Below are 25544 nucleotides of genomic sequence, written 5' to 3'. Positions count from 1 at the left end.
AGTCACCCACCCAAGTGTCAGTCAGTCACCCAAAGAGAAGTGTGTGAGAGAGTGAGAGAGAGAGAGAGAGAGAGAGAGAGAGAGAGAGAGAGAGAGAGAGAGAGAGAGAGAGAGAGTGTGTCTGAGAGAGGGAGAGAGAGAGAGAGAGTGTGTCTGAGAGAGGGAGAGAGAGAGAGTGTGAGAGAGATAGAGTGTGTGTCAGAGAGAGAGTGTGTGTCTGAGAGAGGGAGGGAGGGAGAGAGAGAGAGAGGGAGTCAGGGAAAGGGAGTCAGGGAGAGGGAGTTAGGGAGAGGGAGTCAGGGAGTCAGGGAGAGGGAGTCAGGGAGAGAGAGGTAGAAAGTCAGAGAGGGAGAGAGTCAGAGGGGGAGAGAGTCAGAGGGGGAGAAGGAGAGAGTCAGAGAGGGGGAGAGGCAGAGAGTCAGAGAGGGGGAGAGGGAAAGAGTCAGAGAGGGAGAGGGAGAGAGTCAGGGAGAGTGAGAGAGTCAAAGGGAGAGAGTCAGAGAGGGAGAGAGTCAGAGAGGGAGAGAGTCAGAGAGGGAGAGAGTCAGAGAGGGAGAGAGTCAGAGAGGGAGAGGGTTAGAGAGGGAGAGGGTCAAAGAGGGAGAGGGTCAGAGAGGGAGAGGGTCAGAGAGGGTCAGAGAGGGAGAGGGTCAGAGAGGGAGAGGGAGAGAGTCAGAGAGGGAGAGGGAGAGAGTCAGACACGGAGAGGGTCAGAGAGGGAGAGAGTCGGAGAGGGAGAGAGTCGCAGAGAGTCAGAGAGGAAGAGTGTGTGTGAGTCTGAATGAATACAGACACCAACCCACAGTCAGTCATAGTCACTCACCCACTCGTCAGTCACCCACCCAAGTGTCAGTCAGTCACCCAAAGAGAAGCAGTTCTAGCCATCACATTAGGGGTGAGTTAATTAAATGTTTGACCGTATATAGCAGGCTTATTTTTAAGTTGATAATTTTGTATGGCCCTCGAATGATGTTATAAATATCCAAATGGCCCTTGGCAGTATAAAGGTTCCCCACCCCTCGTTTAGAGGGTGGAGGAGGGCTGCAGTGTGTTTTGTGGGTGTTCAGAAGGGGGGCTTCATAGTGTGTAAGGGGGACTGTAGAGTGTGTTTGTGTTTATAGAGGGGGGTTGCAGAGTGTGTGTGTGTGTGTTTGTGTGTGTGTTTGTGTGTGTGTTTGTGTGTGTGTGTGTTTAGGGGGGCTGTGGGTATGTACAATTTCCTTTTAATAATCTTGCAGTGAAAACATAAGAATGTAGATAATTATGCTGATAAAAACCAATATGACTACGAAAATGTATCTTTTTTATGAAAAACAAAGCCTACATTTAGCCTATAATAGTAATAATCCCCTCAGAACAGGGCATTACTGGTCAATAATGCCCTGGCGGGGTTAAAGTCCCTCGGCTTCGCCTCTGGCCTTAAACTCTTCCTGCCATGGCATTATTGGCCAGTAATGCTCTGTTCTGAGGTGATTATTACATAATTAATCTTCAATTTTCATTGACCCTGTTTTCAATTAAGATGAGCGATGTAAGTTACAGCAGTTCTTATACAGAAACAAGTTAGTGCTAATATGTTTCTCTGTCTCAAACCATTTCCTAATTGTAGATATACAGTACACAGTGCAGATTGTCTTACAGTACTTAGTAAATGTTTTCTAGGAAAACAAAGCTAGTCTTGAATTACTTCTATTGTTACTCAGGCCCTGCAGCGGTACGGTAAAATAAACATTCTAGTCTGTAATGCAGCTGTTAACCCCAATGTGGGTCCTTTACTGGAGACTACGGAAGAAATGTGGAATAAGGTAAATATTGGCATAATTAAAATAATTACACATTGTTTCTAAAAGCAGTTAAGTTTAAAAAAACATTTAACCAAATGTGTTCTTATAATATTCAATATAATAAAAGATTATTAGCATATAAGTAGCTAATATTAGCAATACTAGTTAATCACTTGCCAAAAATGTGTGGGGGAAAAATAATTTCACTTAAAACGTGTAGCTTGGTTTAATGTCAGTTGAGTGTAATTTTGTTATGTTAATGTTATCACATTGAAATTAAATTTGACATGCGCCTTTATAATTCAAAGAAAAGATGACAAAGGGAAGCTATTAAAATTAAGATTTGCTTTCTTTATGTATAGATTAACAATTATTTGAATGTATGTGTTATGCCTATATTTTAAGCACTCTTGCATTAATTATGTAATTTGATTATTGCAATGCTAAACTAACACAGTCATTTTACAATTTATTTGGCTGCATCTACAGTACATTCATAAAATATGACTTCATGAAACATAATCTTTTTATTTTAGTCCAGTTTACAGTGTAGATTAAGTGGTATTTATATTTCACACTTACATGGAAAATAAATAGGTTACAGTGTATAATTATAGTGTATAATTATAGTGTTTCTTTAGAATATCTGTTTTCAAAATCTCCTTAAAAGGAGATCCAAAACACAAACCTTTAGTAAGACTACAATTTAATTTGTTTTTGTCCCTATCACCCTTAAATAATAGGGGAGGAATATTTTCTTTTGTTCCATAGTTATGAGACCTACAGTGTACAAGGCAACAATGGAACTTAAGTTGGTGGGCTATAGAGAATTTTAGAGTACTATCCAATGGTGTACAGAGTACTGTAACTTACTAACCCACTCTATAACAAAAACTAATGAACCCTATGGCAACTCTAACGTTACTCCTCAAGTGTGGTGGTTTCATCAGCATTTCATATTTTCTAACTGTGCTTACATCCTGGCCACAGTGAGAAACAAAACGTCAGGCACACAGAGAGCATGTTAATTACTGCATCACACAGACAACATATAAAGAACCTTCATCAGCGAGTTCCCTGATTGATTCCATGATAAAGGTTCTTTGTTGTTGAAACGTTGGCTTTATAATACAGTACTGTAATTACATACAGTACTAGTAAATTAATACTACAGTAGGTGTGCTAATCTTTACCATATACCCTAATGTGCTTATTCCAAAATACAATTACCACATACTTTGCTCTTTCCACACTTTATGTTCTTCAAGGAAGTTTATTTTACTGAATTGCTTTAGCATTTCACTGATTGAACGCTGCTTAGTGAATCTGGTCACTTTCCATTTCTGTTCGTTTCAGGTTCTTGGAGTGAATGTTACATCCCATTTCCTGATGGCGAAACTGGTTGTTCCACATATGCAGAACGAAGGGTAAGGGTTGGCACAAGATAGAAGTTACTTGACACAAATATTGCATTATAATGTGTTTGAGGTTTTCATCTAAGGAAAACCAGTAGCACCTGGCATAATACTTAAAATATATATATATATATATATATATATATATATATTGTACTTGTATGATGTACCAAAGAGAAATGAAATATTCCCTTCTGTTTATATTACGTGGCTTTTGTTCATGCATTTACTTTGTAGCGGAATCATACATGAGTAATACACAGTATTTGACACATACAGTATATATTTTGACTGTGTAGTTTGCATCTAGGATATACCTATACATTAGATATCTCATTGTATTCTTCATTGTAAAACAAATACAATTTTAAACTACTATACTTTGATAGAAAGCTCATTTGTTTCTTTTTTTTGTTTTGTTTTTTATCTTTAAGCTTAGAAAAAGATACAGTATTTTAATTGAAGGCAAGCAATATAATAATAATAATAATAATAATAATAATAATAATAATAATTATTATTATATTATAAATAATAATACTATAATAACTTTATTTCATAGAGCTCGTTTCTCCCAATGGGACACAAAGTACTTCATAATTACAGTATAGTGTGCGGTACACATTACATACGGTAGGATTTTTACAGACAAATAATGATGGACAAAATAAAGGAACATCAAACATTTCCCCAGAAAATCGTGGTTTGGATCAATCAAAACATTTTGAGACTAAACAACTAATTTTTCTTGCTCTGATGGAAATGCAGTCCTCACTGTGTGCTCTGCATAAACTTGTGAGTACAGTGAATTTGTTTTAGGAAACTTGTATCCTTACACATTCTATTAAAGAGTGTCTAGGGATAAAAGTTTCCAAAATATATATATTTATTTGAAATTTTATTTTTTGCACATTTAATTCTAATTACATACATTTTGATTTGGCACAAAGCGCATTTGTATTTATTATACTTTTGAGTAGCGTGAATTTGTTGAAGGAAACTTTTATCCAAAAGTCTATATTTGAAACATGGATTTTTTGGCACTTCCAGTAGTAATTGCATACATTTGAAACAAATTTAATTTGAATTATTTATTCTGTACTTTTCAGATGAGTGATTTTGTTTTCAGGAAAACTTTATCGTTACACACTCTATTGTAAAATACCAATCAACATTAATCTTTAGAATTCTCATTATCAAAATGATTGCTTTAACTGTAACCACTTTATGCAACTTTCTTCTTCAGACCAAATACTGTTCACTACACTAAAGACTCGTACATTTGGACTATTCGTTCTTGGAAAGCAGAAAGCAAACTCCACAATTATCCTCATTAACTGACAAGGGATTAAGGGCCTCATGCAGTAAGCGACGATTATGTGAAATCGGCAAGCTTATCGATTAGTCATGTTATTGGCGTTTTTCCCTCTCCGTATGCAGTAAGTGCCGAATACATTCAAAATCAACCAGAAAACAAATCCGCCCACTCTCACGATGATGAGCCGATCACACACAGGTGTATCGGCGTGCGTGGCGGGGTGCTGTTAGGTTGCACAATCACAAATCTTGCTGAATCAGGCGAAACAAGCATGTTTTTGATTGCGCGCCATATTTAAAGGCAACGTGTACTGCTAATCATTCTCTGTGTTGTTGGGAGTGAGAGAGAGAGAGAGACGCACAGAGCTGGACGATTGAACATTTGCATATTGACTGAGAGACTTGTTGTGTATTGGGTGAGCTTTGTCCTTTGTTGTTTTGTTTACATCTTTGTCTTGTTTTATATGTGGAAGTGGGTCGTGTGATTGCCTGTACATTTCTTGTCTGTTTTTTGTGAGTGCTGGAAGTATGCCCGCAAAGCGTGGGAAGAGTGATGCTGGTGGGAGTGGGAGTGCTACTCGTGGGAGTACGCGTCGGAGTGAACGTTCTGTTCAGGGGAGTGATGTTGCTGGTGCACCGAGTGGTGTTGCTGGGAGTGGGAGTGCTGTTGTTGGGAGTGGGAGTGCTGGTGCTGCGAGTGGTGTTGCTGGGAGTGGGAGTGCTGTTGTTGGGAGTGGGAGTGCTGTTGTTGGGAGTGGGAGTGCTGTTGCTGTGAGTGGGAGTGCTGGTGCTGGGAGTGGGAGTGCTGTTGCTGTGAGTGGGAGTGCTGGTGCTGGGAGTGCTGGTGCTAGGAGTGTGAGTGCTGGTGCTAGGAGTGGGAGTGCTGGTGCTAGGAGTGGGAGTGCTGGTGCTAGGAGTGGGAGTGCTGGTGCTGGGAGTGCTGCTGGTGGCGCAGTTGCTGATGGGGTGGATGGTGGTGGCGTGCTTGCTGGTGGCCAGCTTTTGGAGGCTCTTCCATTGGAAGAAGGAGAGTCCAGTCAGCACCAGCCAAGCTCTGACCCTAAACCTGCTCGGAAAAAACGTGTGGAGAAGCCACGTAATCCTCGCTTCAATGACCAGGAAAATAGGGCTCTTGTCACTGGCATTCTGGAGCACTATGACAGTATATATGGACATTTAGTAGGTAAGTGTAACTTTACATTTATTATTCAAATACATGTGATCCTAGGTCATCTGAGTTTTGTTCATATGCAAATATGGGTACACAATATCTTTCTATGTTCATTAGTGTGGAAACACAGCTTTTTATCATGCCTTACAAGGACAAATAAACACAGGCGGTCAATTTGCCAGAACTGCATACAATATGAATGCAACCTTGCTTACATGTATAGGTTTAGTAGTGAATGCTCATGTGCTGCACATATTACACATAAAACAGCATGTTTGCTATCACTTGGAACAGCTAGCAGTGTAGGAAACTGGTGCTTATATTATTATTCATTTACCTCATATCTTTTATATGTTTTTCAAGGGCGGACAAGTGCAGCAAGCAAAAAAGAAATGTGGGACACAATAGTCATTGGTGTCAATGCCTGTGGGAATAGTGTCAGGGACAAGTATCATTGTCGGAAAAGATTTGATGATATTAGGTCCAAATTGAAAAAGAAAATACAAGACCAACGCGTGCATGCTACTGGCACTGGAGGTGGGCCCACACCACAACGTCTCATATTGACTCCATTGGAGGAGCTGCTTCGGCCAAAATTACTTACCGTCGTCGTGGAAGGCTTGGCTGGTGACCGTGACATTGGAATTTATCCGTCACAATTTCCAGCAGGTGATAAATATTACTGTACTAGGCGTGTCGTTGCTTACAGTTATTTTGCATAGTTACACTGCTTTTTATACTGTCTTCACAATATAAGCATACCTGCATCTATATATGTATATGTCTGATTCTGTATATATATATCTCAAAATAGACATATATGTAGTAGTCCTACTAAAAGCAGTAACTAATATAGCACGTGCCATTGCGTGCTCATTTACATGTGAATTCCCAAAATGCATAGCTGCAGTGGAAGCAATTGATGGTGGGCGAAGATGGGGAACAACAGGGTAGTACACGTGTAACACATGTTCATGAGAAATTATTAGTAGCTACAGGTACAGAACAGAAATATGTATCATGTTATTGTGTATTTTATTGATTTTACTCCGACAAACATGACATTACTGCCTATTTTAAGCATGCATCAAAGAAATTGCATGTAACGGCCTACAAACATCACTGGCACTAACACATCTATAGTTGCTTATGAAAAGGTCCATTTTTGCTTTATGTCATATACAGACAGCATAATGAGGCACACGTAGCATATGTTATGTCATTGTTTTCATAACTTAAACACTGCAGATGACTACTTAGCTCATCTACCATTGTGTTAAAGCAGCTGCAATTAATATCTCATCACAGCATACACTTCAACAGAGGGGGTGGGGTTCAGCACACACACTAATTACAGCCTCATTTCACGGTCAACTTAGTTCACACCATTTGCACCTGTTTCAAGTCATTGAAAGGTGTGGCTGATTAGGCTTTTTGGGGAAGGGAATACCTTTCTTACAACCTGAATAGCACAACTGAAGTTAATCACACTCATTTGAAAGCTTAACTCTAGCTACTAAATGCCCCAACAACTCATTACTTATCAAAGCGTACGTCACACATTAGTTCACTCATATCTATAGTTGAACTACTATCAAAGACACATTATCACACACTGCATGTGTTGTCTTGTTGAGTCACAGCCACATTCAGGTGTGCCACATCTTCGATTAATGTACCACACATATCCTCTACCAAAAACAACACTTTTTGCAATATGACCACCTTCATGATAACCATTGTGAATGGTCATCTCATGATAGTTATGTACATTATGATACTGATATCACTACACAACATATGATTTTTATGTACTCATTTAATCTATTTATCCTCACGCATTACTGCAGCAACATAGTATGTTGTATGTTAGGGAACTCAAAAATTCTAAGTACACAGGCATGTACAGTGTTATTACAACTATTTATGTTCACTTTCACACACATTTTCGGTTAAGGAACTGATGTTGTTAGTTAATCATAAATACAGAACATACAATAAGTGTTTGTTCAATATTTACACATGTAAATGTAAAACTTATGTTATTGTTATATATAGTTGCCCCTGGAGGACATGTGTCACCTGAGATGGAACAAGTGTCTTCACCTGGGTCAGCCAGCTCAACACTACTAGAAGGTGAGTGTATCATTTGCTGGCCATATAATATGTGCTCTTCTATATGTTATGTTGTCATGTGCATTATTTGTTTTGCACATCTTCTTTAAATAGGATTACTTAGTGTCAGTGAAAATTAAGTGTAAGGCAACATGTATTGTGTTAGTGATGTTAATTATCATGTAGGACTTCTGAGTTTAGAGCAACTTTTCATTCATTCATATTTCATACTGAGTCCAAACATTATTCGTAAGTCAAGGTAGTTTTTAATGAGGTTATAAAACGTATGCTAACATGTTAGGTGTTACTTAGGACATAGTACAATTACATAGTAACACAGCATACATTAACATGCCATTTAATAATGTGTACATTTCTTTTTAGAACATCATGGTGATGAGGATGATGAGTATGATGAGGATGACGCCACAGAAGAGACTGAAATACAATCATGTGACCATGAAGAGGTGCCAATAGAAACTGTTGTACCGCCAAATCGTCCATCAACTTCCACATACGATGCAATTGTAGCTTCAGAGGGAAAAATAGTGGACGCAGAAAATCGTCGCCATTCAGACATGATGACAGTGCTGGAAAGGATGATTGGACTGCAGGAAGAAACAGTATCACAATTGGCACATCTCCACAGAGTCTTCATTGAAGTGCCTAAACAGTTGCAAAAAATCAACACCTCATTCGAAGCATTAGTTGTTCAGCAAACACAAGCTAATTACTGGAGAATGACTAATGTACCACAATTCAACACCTCCCAGCCAGGATCTGTTCATGCAGGTCAGTTTTCACCACATTCATCTGATATTCATTCACCAGGCCCAAATGTTACCGGTCAAGTAGCAGAGATTGCTGTGCAGGTTCCTGACGACATACTACCACTGCCATCTGTACAAAATCAGCAGCTGACACCTACAAAGGAGCCCACAAAAACAAAATACAAGCAGTTACTACTGACCAGTTTTTGGTCAAAAACAACAAAAGACACACATGAAACAGACCAACCATCACTTGTGCAGTGTCTACCAACTTGCTCACATGTGTCACTGGGCACAAGCCCTGTCCGTGAACAGTCACTACCCAAAAGCCCTGTAGGTGAATCGCTGCCCAAAAGCCCTGTAGGTGAGTCGCTGCCCAAAAGCCCTGTAGGTGAGTCGCTGCCCAAAAGCCCTGTAGGTGAATCGCTGCCCAAAAGCCCTGTAGGTGAATCACTGCCCAAAAGCCCTGTAGGTGAATCACTGCCCAAAAGCCCTGTAGGTGAGTCACTGGCCACAAGCCCTGTAGGTGAGTCACTGGCCACAAGCCCCGTAGGTGAACAGTCACTGGCCACAAGCCCTGCCCGTGAAGTGCCAGAGGCCACTCAAAGTGGCTCTGTTGTGCCTAAAGTTGGTGGCAAAAGAAAAAGGAAAATTCAAGAGACAACAAGCAGGCCTGTTACTCGCTCGCAAAAGGAACAAAAAAAATAAATGTTATAATTCAGAAAATATGTCTTTGGCCTTGTTTTGTTGACTTCACATTATCTAATTACTATTGTATGTATGCTGAAGACTGTGTTGTTTCCAAACTTTCAACTATGTTCTTGTACACGTGAAGTTTTGGAAATGTTAACACTCATAATTAATTGTGTTATAAATATTTATGTTGTAATCGTCTGTTCAGTAATGGTCCACCAGGAGCCAGTTGCTAAGTTTAGAGAAGCTGCCATTGACTTTGCAGCAAAACATTGCATTTGGGTGTGTTAATTGATGTAAGAATTGCATATGCATATTAGTCACATGCAATTATTAAAACACCTAAGTAAGTGCAAACATCTTTCTTGTACGTGTACAGCAGGATTATGTGTAAATTATTACTTACCTTTGCCTTGCTTGGCCATTGTAATTTTGTCCTTTAATCAGTTGTGTGTTCGTTTCTATAACATCTCAGAATGTATAATAATATATATACACACACACACACACACACACACACACACACACTGAGTGAGTGTGAGTGTGAGTGTGTGTATATATATATATATATGTATATATGTGTATATATATATGTATATATGTGTATATATATATGTATATATGTGTATATATATATGTATATATGTGTATATATATATGTATATATGTGTATATATATATATATATATATATATATATGTATATATGTGTGTGTATATATATATATATATATATATATATATATATATATATATATATATATATATATATATAGTACTATATAAACTGGTATACACAAACTAATACACTTCATGCTTCCTTGTGAAAGCACACTATTTTAATAATACAGGCCTAATGTTTGAGAAATATCCTAAGTATGAGACTCTAACAGTATTGTGCTTAAACAAATGTTTATTACTTAATTCAATCATGTTTCTCACCATTTAAATAGGTTTCATACAAGGTATACTTAATGCCATCAATGTTGTGTGTACTCCTGCAATATAAAAAAAAAAAAAATATTATATATAAATATATATATATTTTTATAAGAGATATATTTATATATATATATATATATATATATATATATATATATATATACACACGTATTTAAACTCATGCAGACAGGGAGTTAACCAGACTTTCACATACACACAGAAATGTAAGCGGGGAAAAAACATTTCTTTTTGCAGGTGTGTTTTTACTGATATGCCTGGCTAAGAAATATTTTCACACACTGGTCTTTGTTAGTTTTCAAAAAAACACTATGTGAACGCATTCACAGTCTAGGGATGTTTTTCACAAACGAGATAAAAGAAGGAGAAATGTTTCTCCCACAGTCCCATATCACGAACCACAACTGTTAACCCAATTAGACAAACAAATCCAATTGGCGTTTGAAATAAGGAGTCAAAGTAGTTACTTTTGTTGACCTTGACAAGGAAAAACAGGAGTTTGTTAGCCATTCAGCACATTCATTTTGATGAGCAAATAACACAGACCTGCACACAGCTTTTGTGCTACTCAGACATGGCTGATGAATTCGTTAACAATATTAATCCCCTTTTAGGGTATAAGTACATGATCTGTGAAGCCATCTTGAACAGTCGCGGACAGAAAGCAAGCACACGCCAAATCGATGATTTCATTCGAGCAAAATATCCTTATTACCAAGACCGTAAGCATGCACGGAATTTTAATTCCTCAATAAGATTCACTTTATCAAGTAATGACTTTTTTGAACGTGACCAGGATAAGCTACAACACACCTATGGTTTCTGGAAGATTGCCCCGGAAAAACAATTTATCCTGAAAGACGGCACTTATATTGTCGTGAAAGGCATATTTATTCCTAATGGCAATAGCAATGTATCCGCTACTACTGATCCGTTTGAATCGATACGTGCTGCAATATCTGCAGCCTCCATTCCTGAAACCCACATTGTACAAGAACAAAAGTACTATGATTATGTACCAAGCCTTTCAGCTGAAATTGCATTGGAATGGGAACCGGAAGAAATGAACCTACCTCCCGACCAATTATTTGAAGAAAGCAGTGGCGATTCCTATGAGCGCATCCTGGAGGAGATATGTGCCATACTGGATTCAGCGGTTGGGTTAAGCGTGGATGAAAATGGCTTGCATTTCTGGAGCGACCAGTTGCAGCCAGGCGAAGAGTTAATTCTAGAAGAATGGTAAATATAACAATCGTTATGCGTTGACTCTGCGTTTAAATTTTTTTTTTTTTTGTAACCACCATTTTCACTTTCAATGCGTGGATACAGCGTAACATTGCAGACTGCATAACATGTAGCGATCACAAACAAATTGTTTCCTAATACAATATAGTAGGACCTGAAAGAGTAGTACACATTGCTGACGGAATAAATATACGTACTTTCCTATCCCTTTAAACATATTAGCAACATTTTACCATTACTCTAACACATACCTGTTTTGTTATCATGCAACATCTACAACATTGAAAACCGGGTCCACCACGTATGACGTGGGACCCTTGTCATGGGCCAAGGCGTCCTTAAAAAGGATTAGTGATGTAAGTCCCGCCCCCAAGCGACGTGCGCGCCTCAAAGCCTATTGGCTGTCATGTTTTGTTATAGTAACGGTAACTGCAGTGTGTGATGCGTGCGGCTCAGTGTTTGTAGGCGTACCCTGGGCGTTAGCCGAATGTTAATTGAGTGGGAGGAGTGTTAGCGTGCGTTTCACGCTGGCTTAACATGACGTCACACGTATTGCATTTGCGCATTGTGTTATCGGCCGTGCTTTCTGTTCAAACACGTCTGTTTAAAAAGAATACAGATGTACTCGTTTAGAACGAATGTAGTTTCGTCTTCATTGTATTTGAAATAAAGATGTTATGTTTACTGGTATTTTCAACATGTATTGAACGCACAACGTACGCTTTGTTTTGCGCATGCACTAACAGTTAGTGGAGCCAAGCGTGAAGTGCGTGCGCACACAAAGATGTGCGCGCACATCTTTCAGTATACAGGCAACGTTCACTTCTTATACATAGTTATGCCTGCTACAAATTTAAAGAAACATTACATACTGATGAACAGTTTTACTTCTAACATATAAGTGACTGACGTGTGTATCTACACAATCATATAGAGCTGCGTAACGCGTTGTCACGGATGCATATCTAGTAAGGTGCCATCTTTGACCATCATGTGTTTGCTGTATTTCAGAGATGTCGGGGAAGATACAATCGGATCAATGTATGATTTCAGAAGAGTCTACCTTTATATGAGATGATTGTGAGGAGGAGCCACCGACTACTATACTACATATGGAACTAATTTTATATTGCTTGCAGCGCTTATTAACAAACAATTAAAAATGTGATACCCTTATGCCTATATTGCATAAGCACTTAATTAACATAATGATGTTGCAAAAGAGTGCCTCATGAATTTTTATTGAGTGTTCTTTAATGACTACTAACATTTTATGACATGGTGTGTTTTATATATAACAACCATTCCCACTCTGCTAACACATTTGTGTATTCTAATATGTAATGGAACGTATGACTGTCGAAACTATGTAACAATAATAATAATAATATGAGCATGTTCATGTATAGGGCTGCTAGTTGTACGCAGCGATTTACAGACACATGTTTCAGCCTGAGGTCCCTGGCCCGTGGAACGTACAAATGTTTTTTTGCCGCATGAGGCACAGGGAGATAAAGTGACTTGGCCAAGGTCACAAGGAGCCCACACCGGGAATTGAACCAGACTCCCCTGCTTCAAACTATCAGTGCCAGTGTGTGTCTTTACTCAGTGAGCCACTCCTTCTCCCAATGTAAAGGACACTTACAACCAAGTAGCCATTTATTTTTAAAATCTCTTGTTACATGGGTATGTAGATAAAATGGTTTGGGACTGTAGCAAATAATGTTACTGGCCAGATGTTATGGTCCCCTCCAATGCATGATGTTCTGAATATGACATCACCATCATGTTATGAAGTACGTTTCTGTGTATATTTCATTAACCTAACTAACTATAGTTTACTGTGTTTATTAATCGTTTAGAAATACATAGTATAGTCAATATGATGATATAAGCTACCATAATAAAGCTGGTGTTATCATTTGTCGGTGTTATACATGGATCCTACACCAATTGATAGAGACACAAACAGTTGTCTTAAAAAGTGTGTCTATGCTAGTGATGAATGTGCTCCCGTAAGTAAACAAATAAGTACAGTTATCCCCTTTTCTCCAACCACCTCTATATTACATTAATGGAAATTATAAGGAAACATACATAAAATGTGATGAAATGTGAGTAATCATTTTGTAATACAATGCACATGAAAGCTCAAGAGTAGCTAAATGCATATACATGATACAGAAAGTACATATATGTAACATTTGTGTTTAAACCAATATGTTGGGTTTTTAGTTCCAATAATTATAGGAAGATTGAGGTAGCCACATCTTATGAGAGATGTCAGCAAATATACATACCATGATCAGTCATACTGGAGATATACCTATAATGCAAAGGAACAATATATAAATTGCAAACATTGACATGCCATCTTCAGTACCGTAAACAACACAGCAAAGTGTGTATTTGGTGTTAAATGTACAACACCATGTATATTTCATGACATTCAAAATGTAAATCAGCCTGGTGTACACATCATATGGATGTACATGTTACACTGCACCAATAACATTGTATGTAAGCATACTAGAAGCATGAATGATTATGGGCATAATATGTGTTTTGTCTTAGCATAAGGAATAACACAATGCTACAATATTATTGCTTTGTTACCCAAGTTGTATTCACATACACACAACTAAAGTACAATTGAAGAGGGATTATATAACCTGTGCAACAATAACATACCGGTGCCACATCCCTTTGTGCACACAGCAGAGAAAAGAAAGGTGTGCAACCCATATTCATCTGTGTCCTAACAGAAGGTTATATAAAGAAACATTATTGTTAATATAACATAATTAAACTATAAAAGTAGTACTAGGAACATATGAGTTTGTACTTACAAGAAAAAAATGAATTGATGAGATTCTGTCGTGTCTGGCCACCACTGGCTGTTTGTTCATTTTCAGCAGCTACATGGGTGGGATGCTCGTCTACCAAAGCCTCAGCTAGGTCTGACTGTACATTGTGCCTGAGTGCAACATTGTGCAAAATGCAACAGGCAAGGATAATATCAGACACTTTTTGAGGCTTGTATAGAAGAGCCCCACCAGTTCTGTCCAGACACCTAAACCTGGTCTTGAGTAGGCCAAATGTCCTCTCTATAACAGATCTTGTAGATATATGGGCTGCATTGTACCTGTCCTCTGCTTCAGTTTGAGGGTTTAGCACCGGAGTCAAGAGCCACGGCCTAATTCCGTATCCTGAGTCACCTATAATGAATGGAGCACACATAAGCTGACATTAGTGATCAAATTGTACAATGCCAACATTCCTAAATCAACATGTGTTTTGTGTTAGAACATGTAAATATGTACTCACCCAGCAGCCAACCAGGTTCAAAATGTCCCTCTTCGAACGCATGGAAGACTGAAGAGTTCCTCAGGATAGAGGAATCGTGACTGGAACCAGGGAACTTGGGTACCACATGCATTATCCTCATCGTGGCATCACATACCACCTGTACATTGAGTGAATGGTAGTGCTTCCGATTGCGGTACACATGCTCACTCTGACTAGGTGCAATCAAAGCAACATGTGTGCAATCGATTGCACCCAGCACACATGGTATCCCTGCTATATTATAAAAGCCAGTCCTGACTTCCAGCCACTCTGTCGCCTCTGTAGGAAAATGAATATAATTCCTAGCGCGTCTATTGAGTGCATAGAGAAACTGGGTCAAGGCCCGCGAGAATGTAGATTGCGAGACCCCGCCCACTATGCCCACAGTTGTCTGGTATGACGCGGAAGCAAGATAATGTAATGAGCACAGCATTTTAACAAGCCCAGGGACTGCACGACCTCTGGCTGTGAAAAAATCTAAATCCCCCCTTATCTCCTCATAAAGAGCTAAGATTGCTGCTGAACTCAAACGATAGCGACTTACAATCTCCTCCTCACTCATCCCATCTAACAGGGTTCTCTCCCTGTACAGACGCGGACGAGGCACAAGTTGTCTCCTCTGTCTTCTCCTCTGATCTCCTGTCCCTCTACCTGTCCCTCGGCCTGTCCCTCTCCCTGTCCCTGTCGTATCCGCGTCACTGTCACTGTCCCTCGGTGTGTCCCTCCCTTGCCCTATATGATTGTCTTCATCATCAAGCATGTCATAGAAAAGAATGTTCCTCCGTCTCCTAAACATTCGCAACATTTTGAAATGAGTAGCTGTGAATGAGCAGGTAATGTGCGTCCTTTAAATAGGTATGTGATGATGTCAGGTGACATAGTAAAATGCAAGGTGTTACATTAACATAATAAAGTACTTCTGTGGCAAGCTGTGTGCACTTGTTGTTCTAAGTATTTGTTGTGTGTATTCTGCAGGGAATGATGATATTTGGCAATGATGTGACGTGAAGCTTTGTACAAAGATTGCTTGCAAATAAATAGTTGCATGTGCAATGCATGTAACACTTGTGAACGCAAGAGTCAGTCATGTAATGAGACAAAAAGGCTGAGATTGACGTGGGAAAAGTTTTGTGTAACATGTGTAATTATCCATGTTATTGTGACATGTTGGCAACAATGAATAGTCGTGTGCATATGCATGCATTTGTGTAAGGAGGATAGTTGGTATAGAATGAGTTTACAAGGTGTCCCAATGATGAATTACTGTACATGTGTGTATAAGTTAGGTTGAAGTGCTTGTAATGCAACGGTTACAATGTAAACATGCAATGTGATTGAGCGTCCAATAAGTGACGTCATGAAAATAGGGAGGACCCAAAAGTATATGTAAACATGAGAATACAGATGTACATGAACGTTTAAAGATGCGTGTCACATTACAAGCATTGTGTAATGTAAAGGAAGATGAATATACTGTGTATGTGTGACATGTGTGACATGTGTGACATCATGTAAATAATTGTCGCTGAGTTGAGTAAAATGTGTGATATGATGTGAGGTTCTCCTTTAAGAGTGTAGTATAGTATTTTCCCTTGCCACATCATCACATGATGAGTAATGTGACCCGCAAATGCTGAAAACATGTAAAAGTCGAATGTTATGCAAATAAGACACGTCAGCTGTGACACAATGCAGGGAATGCCCCCACACTGTAATGCAAATCCCCCTTGTATTGTGAGCAATGAAACGTAAACAGTACTATACTGTTATACGTCCCCGCTCCATTGACTTCCATTGATGTACAGAAGATGTTTTTTTTCTAAGTGCCGTTCCGGCAGCCTTAGCGATCGTTCTCCCGTCCAAAATGCCAACTTTAGTTGGCGGGAGAAATCGGCCATAACATCTCAATTTCGTAGTGCCGATCAGCCCCGATAAGCTGTTTTTTTTTGTTGAATCCAGCCGATTTAAAAAAGTGGCGATCAGTGTCGAAAACAGGCTTATCGGCAGGCGACTGGCCATAACCAAATTATCGGCTCCGAAACCTGGCGATATGAAGCACTTATCGGCGCTTACTGAATCTCAAACCCAATTTTGGCTATAACATGGCCATATTTCCCTTATCAACGCTTACTGCATGAGGCCCTAAGTTTACATTAAAATGTGTGAAAATGTCCTTCCATTTATCACATGGATAACTCTTTTTCTGCTCTTCTACAGTACGTGGAGCTTTTCTTCTAAGTACTTCTGTAGCTTTGATATTTACTGCTTTATTATAAAACTTCTCGGGGGCGTAGCGGTTGCATCTTCTGAATTCCACATGCAATAAATTGGGCATCCCCACATTCATGCTGCATTCGCGCTGCCCAGCACCCGCGGTTGATCCGCGTTTTATCTGTTTAATTATAATGGTTCTTATTTAATTGGGGGCAATTCTTCGCGTATCTGCTAGATGGCAGATATTCATGAATTGTAATGAATTCTAATGTGTACACTACCTGTGCTACAGTAATGTGTCGACTTGCAGGTGTTTAAAAAAAACCACAGTGGTCCATTGTGAATTGGCCTTGGTACTGAAGAAGTTACTGTATCAATTTAGGCGTTTCATAAATTAAACTCAATGCACGGTGTCTTTTTTACATTACTGTACAGGATTTCTCCTGTCCTGCAATGAATACACCGCAGTACGTGTGCAAAAAGCCCGACATAATGCACGCTTATTTAATATGGTCCGCAATTAGTGCAGCAGATGATAAGATGGCCAAAGTTGCTCAAATTTATCAAATTTTATGACTTTTACAAATTTTCACCAGATGCTTGTGTGTGGAAGCGTGCAATAATGAAAAAGTTAAGTAGCGATCCGTGGTTTTTTCGTATTGCTTCTGCACACGGAGTTAGAGGAGGGTATTGGTGTGTGGTGCCAGATATGTCCAGTATTTTTGATCATGGAGACTTCCAAAGGCGAAAGGTCATGTTAAAACCAACTACGAGTTAGATTCGTCAATCCCAGGCCAGCAATGGAACAGCGCCTGCGCCAGCGCCAGTACCGGCTTACAATAACGGTCCGACCATCAGTGAAAACCTGGTGACCGGCAACCTTTGTCATTTGTCCCCGCCAGGATACCTGCAGCCTGAGCAAGATTTCACGTACAGATACAGTACCAGCAAGCTTGCATGTACCAAAAAGATTTCCAGCTTCATCAGCTGTCAACTACAGGGACTGACAGTGAGTGGCTCAGCACCACCCAATTGGCAAAGTCAATAATTTAGGTAAATACAGTATAATTTACTACAGTAACTGCCTGGATTACACTACTGTACCTGTATTATACTACTATACGTGTATTACAGTACTTACAGTACAGTACACTACCTGCAGTTCAAGCTGCCGTATTTTATTCTTTTTTTTAAATATCAATACACACAGACAAGCGATTAGTTACTGCAGATCGGTCCATTCTCCTGTAATCAATTGCTTTGCTTATGGTTATTTAGTTCTATTATATTATTCACAATTCTAGAAAATGTAGTCCAACAATATGACATGCATAGCCTAAATGTGATGACACACAAATGTGTTTCAACAAGGTTCCAATGAGACATACACGCATGCGCATAAAATAAAAACAGTATGAAAGAAGAGAAAGCCTAGCAAAAGCATAGATTAATAAATAATACATACAGTATAGAAATGTGATGACACGCATACAGTATGCGTTTCAACAAGGTTCCAATCCGCATGAGCGGAAAAAATATTTTATATTCGGAAGAAGATGCGACGTTATATTTTTGTAATACTGTACTTCTTTTCCCTTTAGTATCCTGTAGACAGTACAGTATTTCCTCATATTTTTTATGTGGATGGCTAAGGAGCCTCAGACTACTGTATACAGTATGTACTCGTAACGTTAATCTCCGCTTCAAATTTAAATCTTCAAATTTACAATTACTGTGCGCACACAACCAGACTTGCTGAACTGAATGGCTGTACTGTGTACTGTAGGTTGAATTGCTATTAGACTTTTAAGACAACAGCTCGTGATCGCCCACTTGAGTTTCTAGATGGTATTGCAGACAAAGCTAAAATGCGCCCAATAGATGGAATCTGGTCACGATAGAAAACTGAGTCAATTGCTATACGGTTGAAAAACAGAGCGGTTTGGCGTACGCCGCTTTAGAATAAAGGCTGGCGCAGTTGTAAGTAAAGAAAAAATCTTCATTGATAGAAGCCACTTGATGTACTGGAATGTTCATGAATTTGTCCACAAAATTCACAGATTTTGACAAACCTCTTTCCCCTTTTGAGTTGCGTTCAGTAACATCCATTCAAAGATGGCAGAAAAACTGAAGTTTTTTGCCCACTCTTCTAAATTATTCAATGCAGTCCGGAAGAAAACTTCAACCGTTTTGTAGAACATCCCAGAAACCAGTTGACCATTGTCTTCAAGTGCTTCAACCATCACAGACACCTTTATGCCCACACATTTTTCTTCTTTACATTCTGTAAGTTTTTTTTCACAGCCAAGGCTGAGACTATTTCTATTAAAGAAACATTATCCCCTTCAATTTTTAAGTGTCATTAAACATTTTCAGTTGAGTTATTGGAAACTGGAATCATAGTTCAAATGTAGGATCTTAAAAACATTTACCAATAACAGATGCACATGCATTTTCAGGGGAAAATATTACTGTAGAACCAGATAATCGTCAATTGATAGCTGGTAATAGTGCCAGTCAATGCATACTGCTGTGTCCGACTAGTTGCTTGTACTCTGTTTCAACAAACAGATAAAATTCTTTCAGTCTCTCCACTCAAACGGTATAAATATAAAAATATCTGTTCAGTATATCTTCAAAACCATTGCATCCATGTCATAAGGGAGCTGATCAACTGCTATTTGACAACATTGTGAATGACGTTTGCAGCACAACTTATAATATTTTCTTTCAATTGCTTCAATACATTGTTTTGGCCTCAATGTTTTGATCCGCCCATTACGCTATTTCTGTTGTCTGAACCAAAGGTAATAAGTTTAGCTGTTACATTATTCCGATCAGAAACTTCTTGTAAATGATTGGCAATTAATTTGGCACGACCTAAAATATTTAACTATGACAGAAACCAATTTGACATTATTATGATAGGAGATGTCTATTAATAAAGATATAAAATTGAACTCACACAAATCATCTTTAACTTATTCTTCTACAATCGGAGAACACGATTTTTGTAAGTTGAGATGTGCATTGTGTAGACTTAAAGCTGTGGTTGTGAATAACTGCGAAACGCATGTGTAGCTTCTTTTGCCACTAAAATATATTCATCTTTCCCATTTCCTGTCTATCAAAAAGACATCACTTTTTGGCTTGAGCAGGATTCAGTCAGAGCTCTCTGATACTTGTTGGATTTGATGTGATCGTTAATATTAGACCGACTGCCATGGGCAACAAAAAATCTTTCTTTAAATTTTCATTTCATTTACATTTCTTTGGTTTACTGTTGATTCTTATTCTTAATCCTTTTATCTTGTTCAAGACAAGTGTGGCAATGTTACTGCGACACAGCAAATCCCTCATCGGCTTGTGCCCAAATACATAAAATACTTTTTTGAAGAAAGATACATTGTTGAGTCGCAGGCTCTACTGTATCTGTGTCTTACAGAAAGCAAAAAATCTACTCTTGAACAGTTCAAAGTCCTCATCTCCTTGCACATCACACCACACCTGTGAGCGGTGAGCATTTAGAGTATGTGTAGTTTGATATATAGGAAACATAAAAAAAATAACATAATAATTTTCACAAAAGTGTCCATTGGGGCAACATTAACGTTTCAGGGTAATAAACCCTTTCTTCTGGTCCATTCCTACATGCATAACATGTAGTACAGGCATACCCCGCATTAACATATACAATGGGACCGTAGCATGTATGTAAAGCGAAAATGTACTTAAAGTGAAGCACTACCTTTTCCCCACTTATCGATGCATGTACCGTACTGCAATCATCATATACGTGCATAACTGATGTAAATAACATATTTGTAACAGGCGCTATAGGTTCCCCGCTTGCGCACAGCTTCCGTACAGATCGGGAGCCGGTATTGCTGTTCAGGACATGCTGAGAGGCGCATGCGCGAGCTGCCGTTTGCCTATTGGGCGATATGTCCTTACTCGCGAGTGTACTTAAAGTGAGTGTCCTTAAACCGGGGTATGCCTGTACTTCCCTCAATCAGATCAAAAAATGATCTAGTAAAAATGATCAAACAAAGTCCAATCCGGAGATTCAAAAGAGAAAGTACTGATACTTAGGTTTATTTCTAGTGCTTCAGGCAGAAGGTATCACAAACGATGGTGATCCGGTGTTCCTCACATGTCTGGCTTGTATGCATACAACGGAAGTATTACATGTTATGCATGTAGGAATGGGCCGGAAGAAAGGGTTTATTACCCTGAAACATTAATGTTGCCCCCTTTTAAACTTTTTCAATGTTTAATGTTTTAATTAGCCTTCTGGATTACTGGACAAGCACTCAAAATTGGCACTGTCCCGGTCAAACCTGTACATTTGATACTTTAAGATAACCCTGATCTACAACAATGCTCCCAGTTAACCAAGGTCATGATAATGAGAATTGTTGCTTGCTCCAAAAATCCACCCACACCTTATTCTTTGCTAAATAAACTTTAATATACAGTCATTCAATCTTATAAAAATATTTTTTTCTGAGTAAATTCAAATGTTCTCCACAAATTCAATAGGTGAACACTTGAATAACTTAAACAGACTAATTGCACATTAAACATATCTAATATCAACAAAACTGCTTTTGCTTATTTCCATACTTCACTATGTTGGCTTTTTTTCCAGCCTCTACATTTCAAACAGAGTCTTCTAGCACTAAAACAAGAAAGGGTTCATTTTCTGAATATTTCCCATTATTGTAGTCTGTAATTATATAATTATAATTATATCTATATATTTTATTCTTATGACTGTCTTTTTTTATTCATAGAGGTGGATCCATTATTATATGTACTTCTCTTGCAGCTTTCAGACCACATCAGGTAAGTCCTACTCTTTAAACGATAGATAGATAGATAGATAGATAGATAGATAGATAGATAGATAGATAGATAGATAGATAGATATGATAGATATGATAGATAGACAGAGATAGACAGATAGATAGATAGATAGATAGACAGACAGAGACAGATAGATAGATAGAAAGATAGATAGACAGATAGCTAGACAGATACTGTAGTCAGACAGACACACAAATATACTTTATGCATACCATTTTACAGGAACAGTGCTCATGCCCCAAAAACTTACAGTTTGACTTTGGGGCCCAGTGCACATATAGAAAGGAGGACTGGGATTTGAACCAGGTTACATTATTGAGAGGTATTGACACTAAGGCAACTCCTTTTTAATTATGATGAATAATATTTGTTCACCGTGCATTATTTGAACATAATTAACAACACTGCACTAGTAGTTGCATACAATAAGCCATTTACTGTACAGTAGTTTCATGGGTTTATCCCCAGCTGCAAATAGACAATGCTTATACAGATATATATATAATGGAAATAGCCGTGTTAGTCCAGTTGCGATAGTGCAGAATAAATGAGTTCTTCACATACACATATATATGTGTGTGTGCGTGCGTGCGTGCGTGCGCGTGTGTGTGTGTGTGTGTGTGTGTGTGTGTGTGTGTGTGTGTGTGTGTTATGCTAAGCCACATACACTTGCATTTGGCCATCTTTCAAAGAATTAACTGATGAATAAATATACAAAAAGTTTTTTTTCTGCTGAAATAAGTGGATCTACAGTATTTACAGTATCACGTATTATAAATATGCATGTTTTCTTATAATACTAATATGAACCATTACATTGGATTCAGAAAAGCAAAAGCCATTTGTGGAATATTTGAATGCATGGTGATGTAACAATGAGGGTCTCAGTCCCTTACTGGTTTTGTGACCACAGCAAGATATCATCTCTCTCAGAGTATTGAAGGAATTATATATCCTGGTAAGACCTGGCTGCTGCAGGTACAGTAGTTATCAGTGTAGAGCAGCAGTAGAAAGCTTTGGTGAGCTAATGTACATGATCTTGTGTGGTCACAGGAATAATATCAGGCTACACTTTTATATCCCTTAATTTAGTTGTGTAATTTAGCTAGTTTATTAGCCTCACCTATTCATACTCTCCTAAAAAAAACTTACTACAGTATGTACTGTATTGATCAGTAGATGCTAAGGAATGTAGGTGCAAATGTCTCTCTGTGTTAATTCAATGGTTCAATGCACATGTTCCCCTTTATAGCCCTCATGGTCAATCAGGGTTTTAGTATAGCACAATGTATTTGCTGCCTATGAGAATCAGGCACACATAATTTCTATCTATGTATCTTCTGTTATTTTCAAAACCTTTTTCACCTTCCTTCCTTTCTTTTCTTTTAACTTAGGATATTGGTCCGTATTGTGTAAGTAAGACAGCACTACTTAGCCTCACACAGGTCCTGGCAATGGCATTGCAGCCCATGAACATTCGAGTGAATGGTCTGGCATTCGGATTAATCAACACCAGTTTCAGTAATGTGGTAAGTGTGAGGGAGCAAAATAAAAAATGTGTAATGAATAAGAGAATGTGGAACCTTCACTTAACGTGTCCCTTGTGTGTTTTGTAGATGATAAATACAACCGAGAAGCAGAAAGAAATAATGACTCTTTATGGCATACCTAGGTAAGAGAACACACTTTAACAGGCTAATTTTCTCCAGACATCAAACTCAATGTGACAGGGTTATATACAGTATTTGGTGTACAGCTATTGTATTTCTCTTTAAAAACAATTATATACAGTATTTTCTCATTTATGCAACACAACTTACAGTGGCTGGTATTTTACTGTACATCACAACATTGATGTATATTTCAAGATACTACAAATGTTGATTTAGGTGATGGTAATACTTGCATTTCACACTGTATAGCCCAAGGCAAAGGATAAAACATTTGTCTCAACCTCTAGCCAATACTAATGAGTACTATATCTCTTGATTTTCTTCATTATTATATAAATAGGACACAGATACTATGTTCACTCACTGGGTATATACTATAAACTCTGAGATTGCCGATCCATGCAGTCTGACACGGAAACCCCATTGACTCTTCACGGATAGAATATACCCCAATGTTTGGGAATATTTCACTGAAAGCTTGATAAATCTAAGACTTATTTTGCAACATTTTTATCCCTTTGATACTTGACAAAACATTGACCAAGAATTGTATTTGGGAAAAAAACGCTTAAAATGTTTGCAATGCATTTTGGACTGTTTCACACATTTCTATTCTATAAATGTACTGATATCTCTTATATGACCTTATCTTTAGGATTGGGGAACCAGAGGAATGTGGAGGGATTGCATCATTTCTTTGCTCTCCAGATGCTTCTTATATCAATGGGACAAACATTGCAGTTTCTGGCGGGTGCCATGGGCGACTCTGAAATGTCTCTGTACTATGAAGACAGGACTAGATAAGTCAGTGTTTGCATATGCTCTACTTTCAGATTTCAAAGCTCTCTTTTCTCTGGCCTGATTATCCACTAGGTATAAATTTATACCACTAGGTATAAACATAGGGGCAAATCCAGTACTTCAGCAGTGGAGTACTGCTTTCCAGAGCAAGTTACCACATTTATTCCTGGACAAAAATGTGAATATTTTGCTTTGTAACAGTGATTGCAATACTTCAAAATAAAAATATAAACAATGCTACCATTTATTTCAGTTATCAACTAGTGTCTCATGTCTCTTCGTCTGTTTTGTTTAGTCCCTTCTCTTCATATGCTGTTCCCACCTCTTGCCTGTTTCTGTGCCTCCTCTTATATTCCGCCCTGTTCCGGCCAGAGTGTGCTATCTTGCTATGTGCGGTAGCTGGCAACCACAAGAATTGTCCTGCTAAACTCTTAATTTAGTAAATGTTTGCAAAAGAGGCAGTAAGTAAGATACTGCCCACACCTTGGGAATGCCCCTCCCCTCAATATTCGACACACTGCCTCTCTCTCCACTTTTAAGGTCTATATTAAAACACACCTATTTAATGAATCATTTAAGTGGCTCCAAAGTAATAGTCCATTGGCTAGTGCTTTGCATCTGATATGTCATTACCATGACACCTTGAATATGCACCCACAATAACACCTTACTTCTATCTCTATGTTTTCCCTATTTACGACTTAGATTGTAAGTTCTTCAAGGCAGGGACTCATTTTCCTAACATTTATGTTTGTCTGTAGTGTTTATTCCCATTAAGTCTGCTATTATTTTGTCTCCTCAATTACTGCTCTGAAATACTATGTATTGGAAGGTGCTTTACTGTATAAATAGAAAGATACATACATACAAAAATTTAGGCTTTAAAGCAGAAATACAGGTTAACTTTAAAGAAAACATATATACCTTATATTTATTTTTTATTATAGGTTTGAAGCAAGAGGTCTCCGGAGTTGAACTGTGTTAATTTCAGTGTTAATTGTGTTAACCCCCTGATTCCAAAGGTACTCACCTCCGAAGGGGGTGTCAGTAACTCTGTAGAGTTTAAAGGTCCAGGTAATGTGGGCCAATCAGAAGCTGCACCAGATGACATCACGGCTTTCTATTGACCCACATGACATGGGACATTTAAGCCGCCATTAGATTAGTCAC

At 38.4% G+C, this 25544-nt stretch overlaps 2 protein-coding genes and 1 long non-coding RNA gene across 4 annotated transcripts in view; 2 read left to right on the top strand and 1 right to left on the bottom strand.

Moving 5' to 3' along the window:
• Nucleotides 1-24622, top strand: part of LOC142465084 (dehydrogenase/reductase SDR family member 4-like) — a 39048-nt gene extending 14426 nt beyond the window's left edge. The window contains exons 3-8 of one of the 2 annotated variants that reach the window (XM_075568991.1): nucleotides 1704-1805; nucleotides 3141-3211; nucleotides 21828-21879; nucleotides 23295-23429; nucleotides 23517-23572; nucleotides 24229-24622. In XM_075568991.1, coding sequence (XP_075425106.1) covers nucleotides 1704-1805; nucleotides 3141-3211; nucleotides 21828-21879; nucleotides 23295-23429; nucleotides 23517-23572; nucleotides 24229-24343 — 531 coding nt within the window. In that variant the 3' untranslated portion in view covers nucleotides 24344-24622. The remainder of the gene's footprint in view (nucleotides 1-1703; nucleotides 1806-3140; nucleotides 3212-21827; nucleotides 21880-23294; nucleotides 23430-23516; nucleotides 23573-24228) is intronic. The other variant, XM_075568992.1, reaches the window with a different exon arrangement.
• Nucleotides 7749-9543, top strand: LOC142465083 (uncharacterized). The gene is made up of 2 exons (XM_075568990.1): nucleotides 7749-7823; nucleotides 8187-9543. Exons 1-2 carry the CDS (start codon nucleotides 7775-7777, stop codon nucleotides 9278-9280), a joined length of 1143 nt encoding a protein of 380 aa, XP_075425105.1. The 5' UTR covers nucleotides 7749-7774; the 3' UTR covers nucleotides 9281-9543.
• On the bottom strand, nucleotides 8539-13901 carry LOC142465085 (uncharacterized). The gene is made up of 4 exons (XR_012787778.1): nucleotides 13770-13901; nucleotides 11298-11452; nucleotides 10207-10262; nucleotides 8539-8726 (listed from the first exon to the last, which is right to left on the bottom strand). It is a non-coding gene; the product is annotated as an uncharacterized LOC142465085 (long non-coding RNA).
• Nucleotides 24623-25544: the final 922 nt, after the last annotated feature.

This window comes from Ascaphus truei, chromosome 13, assembly GCF_040206685.1.
Source record: "Ascaphus truei isolate aAscTru1 chromosome 13, aAscTru1.hap1, whole genome shotgun sequence".
Classification (NCBI taxonomy): Eukaryota; Metazoa; Chordata; class Amphibia; order Anura; family Ascaphidae; genus Ascaphus; species Ascaphus truei.
This window is presented reverse-complemented; position numbering and strand designations above follow the sequence as displayed.

Bases quoted from the DNA above. Each gene is read 5' to 3' on its own strand.
- LOC142465083 (XM_075568990.1), top strand. From the start codon at position 7,775: ATGGAACAAGTGTCTTCACCTGGGTCAGCCAGCTCAACACTACTAGAA. The intron at 7,824-8,186 runs GTGAGTGTATCA...ATTTCTTTTTAG, and splicing joins CAGCTCAACACTACTAGAAG to AACATCATGGTGATGAGGAT.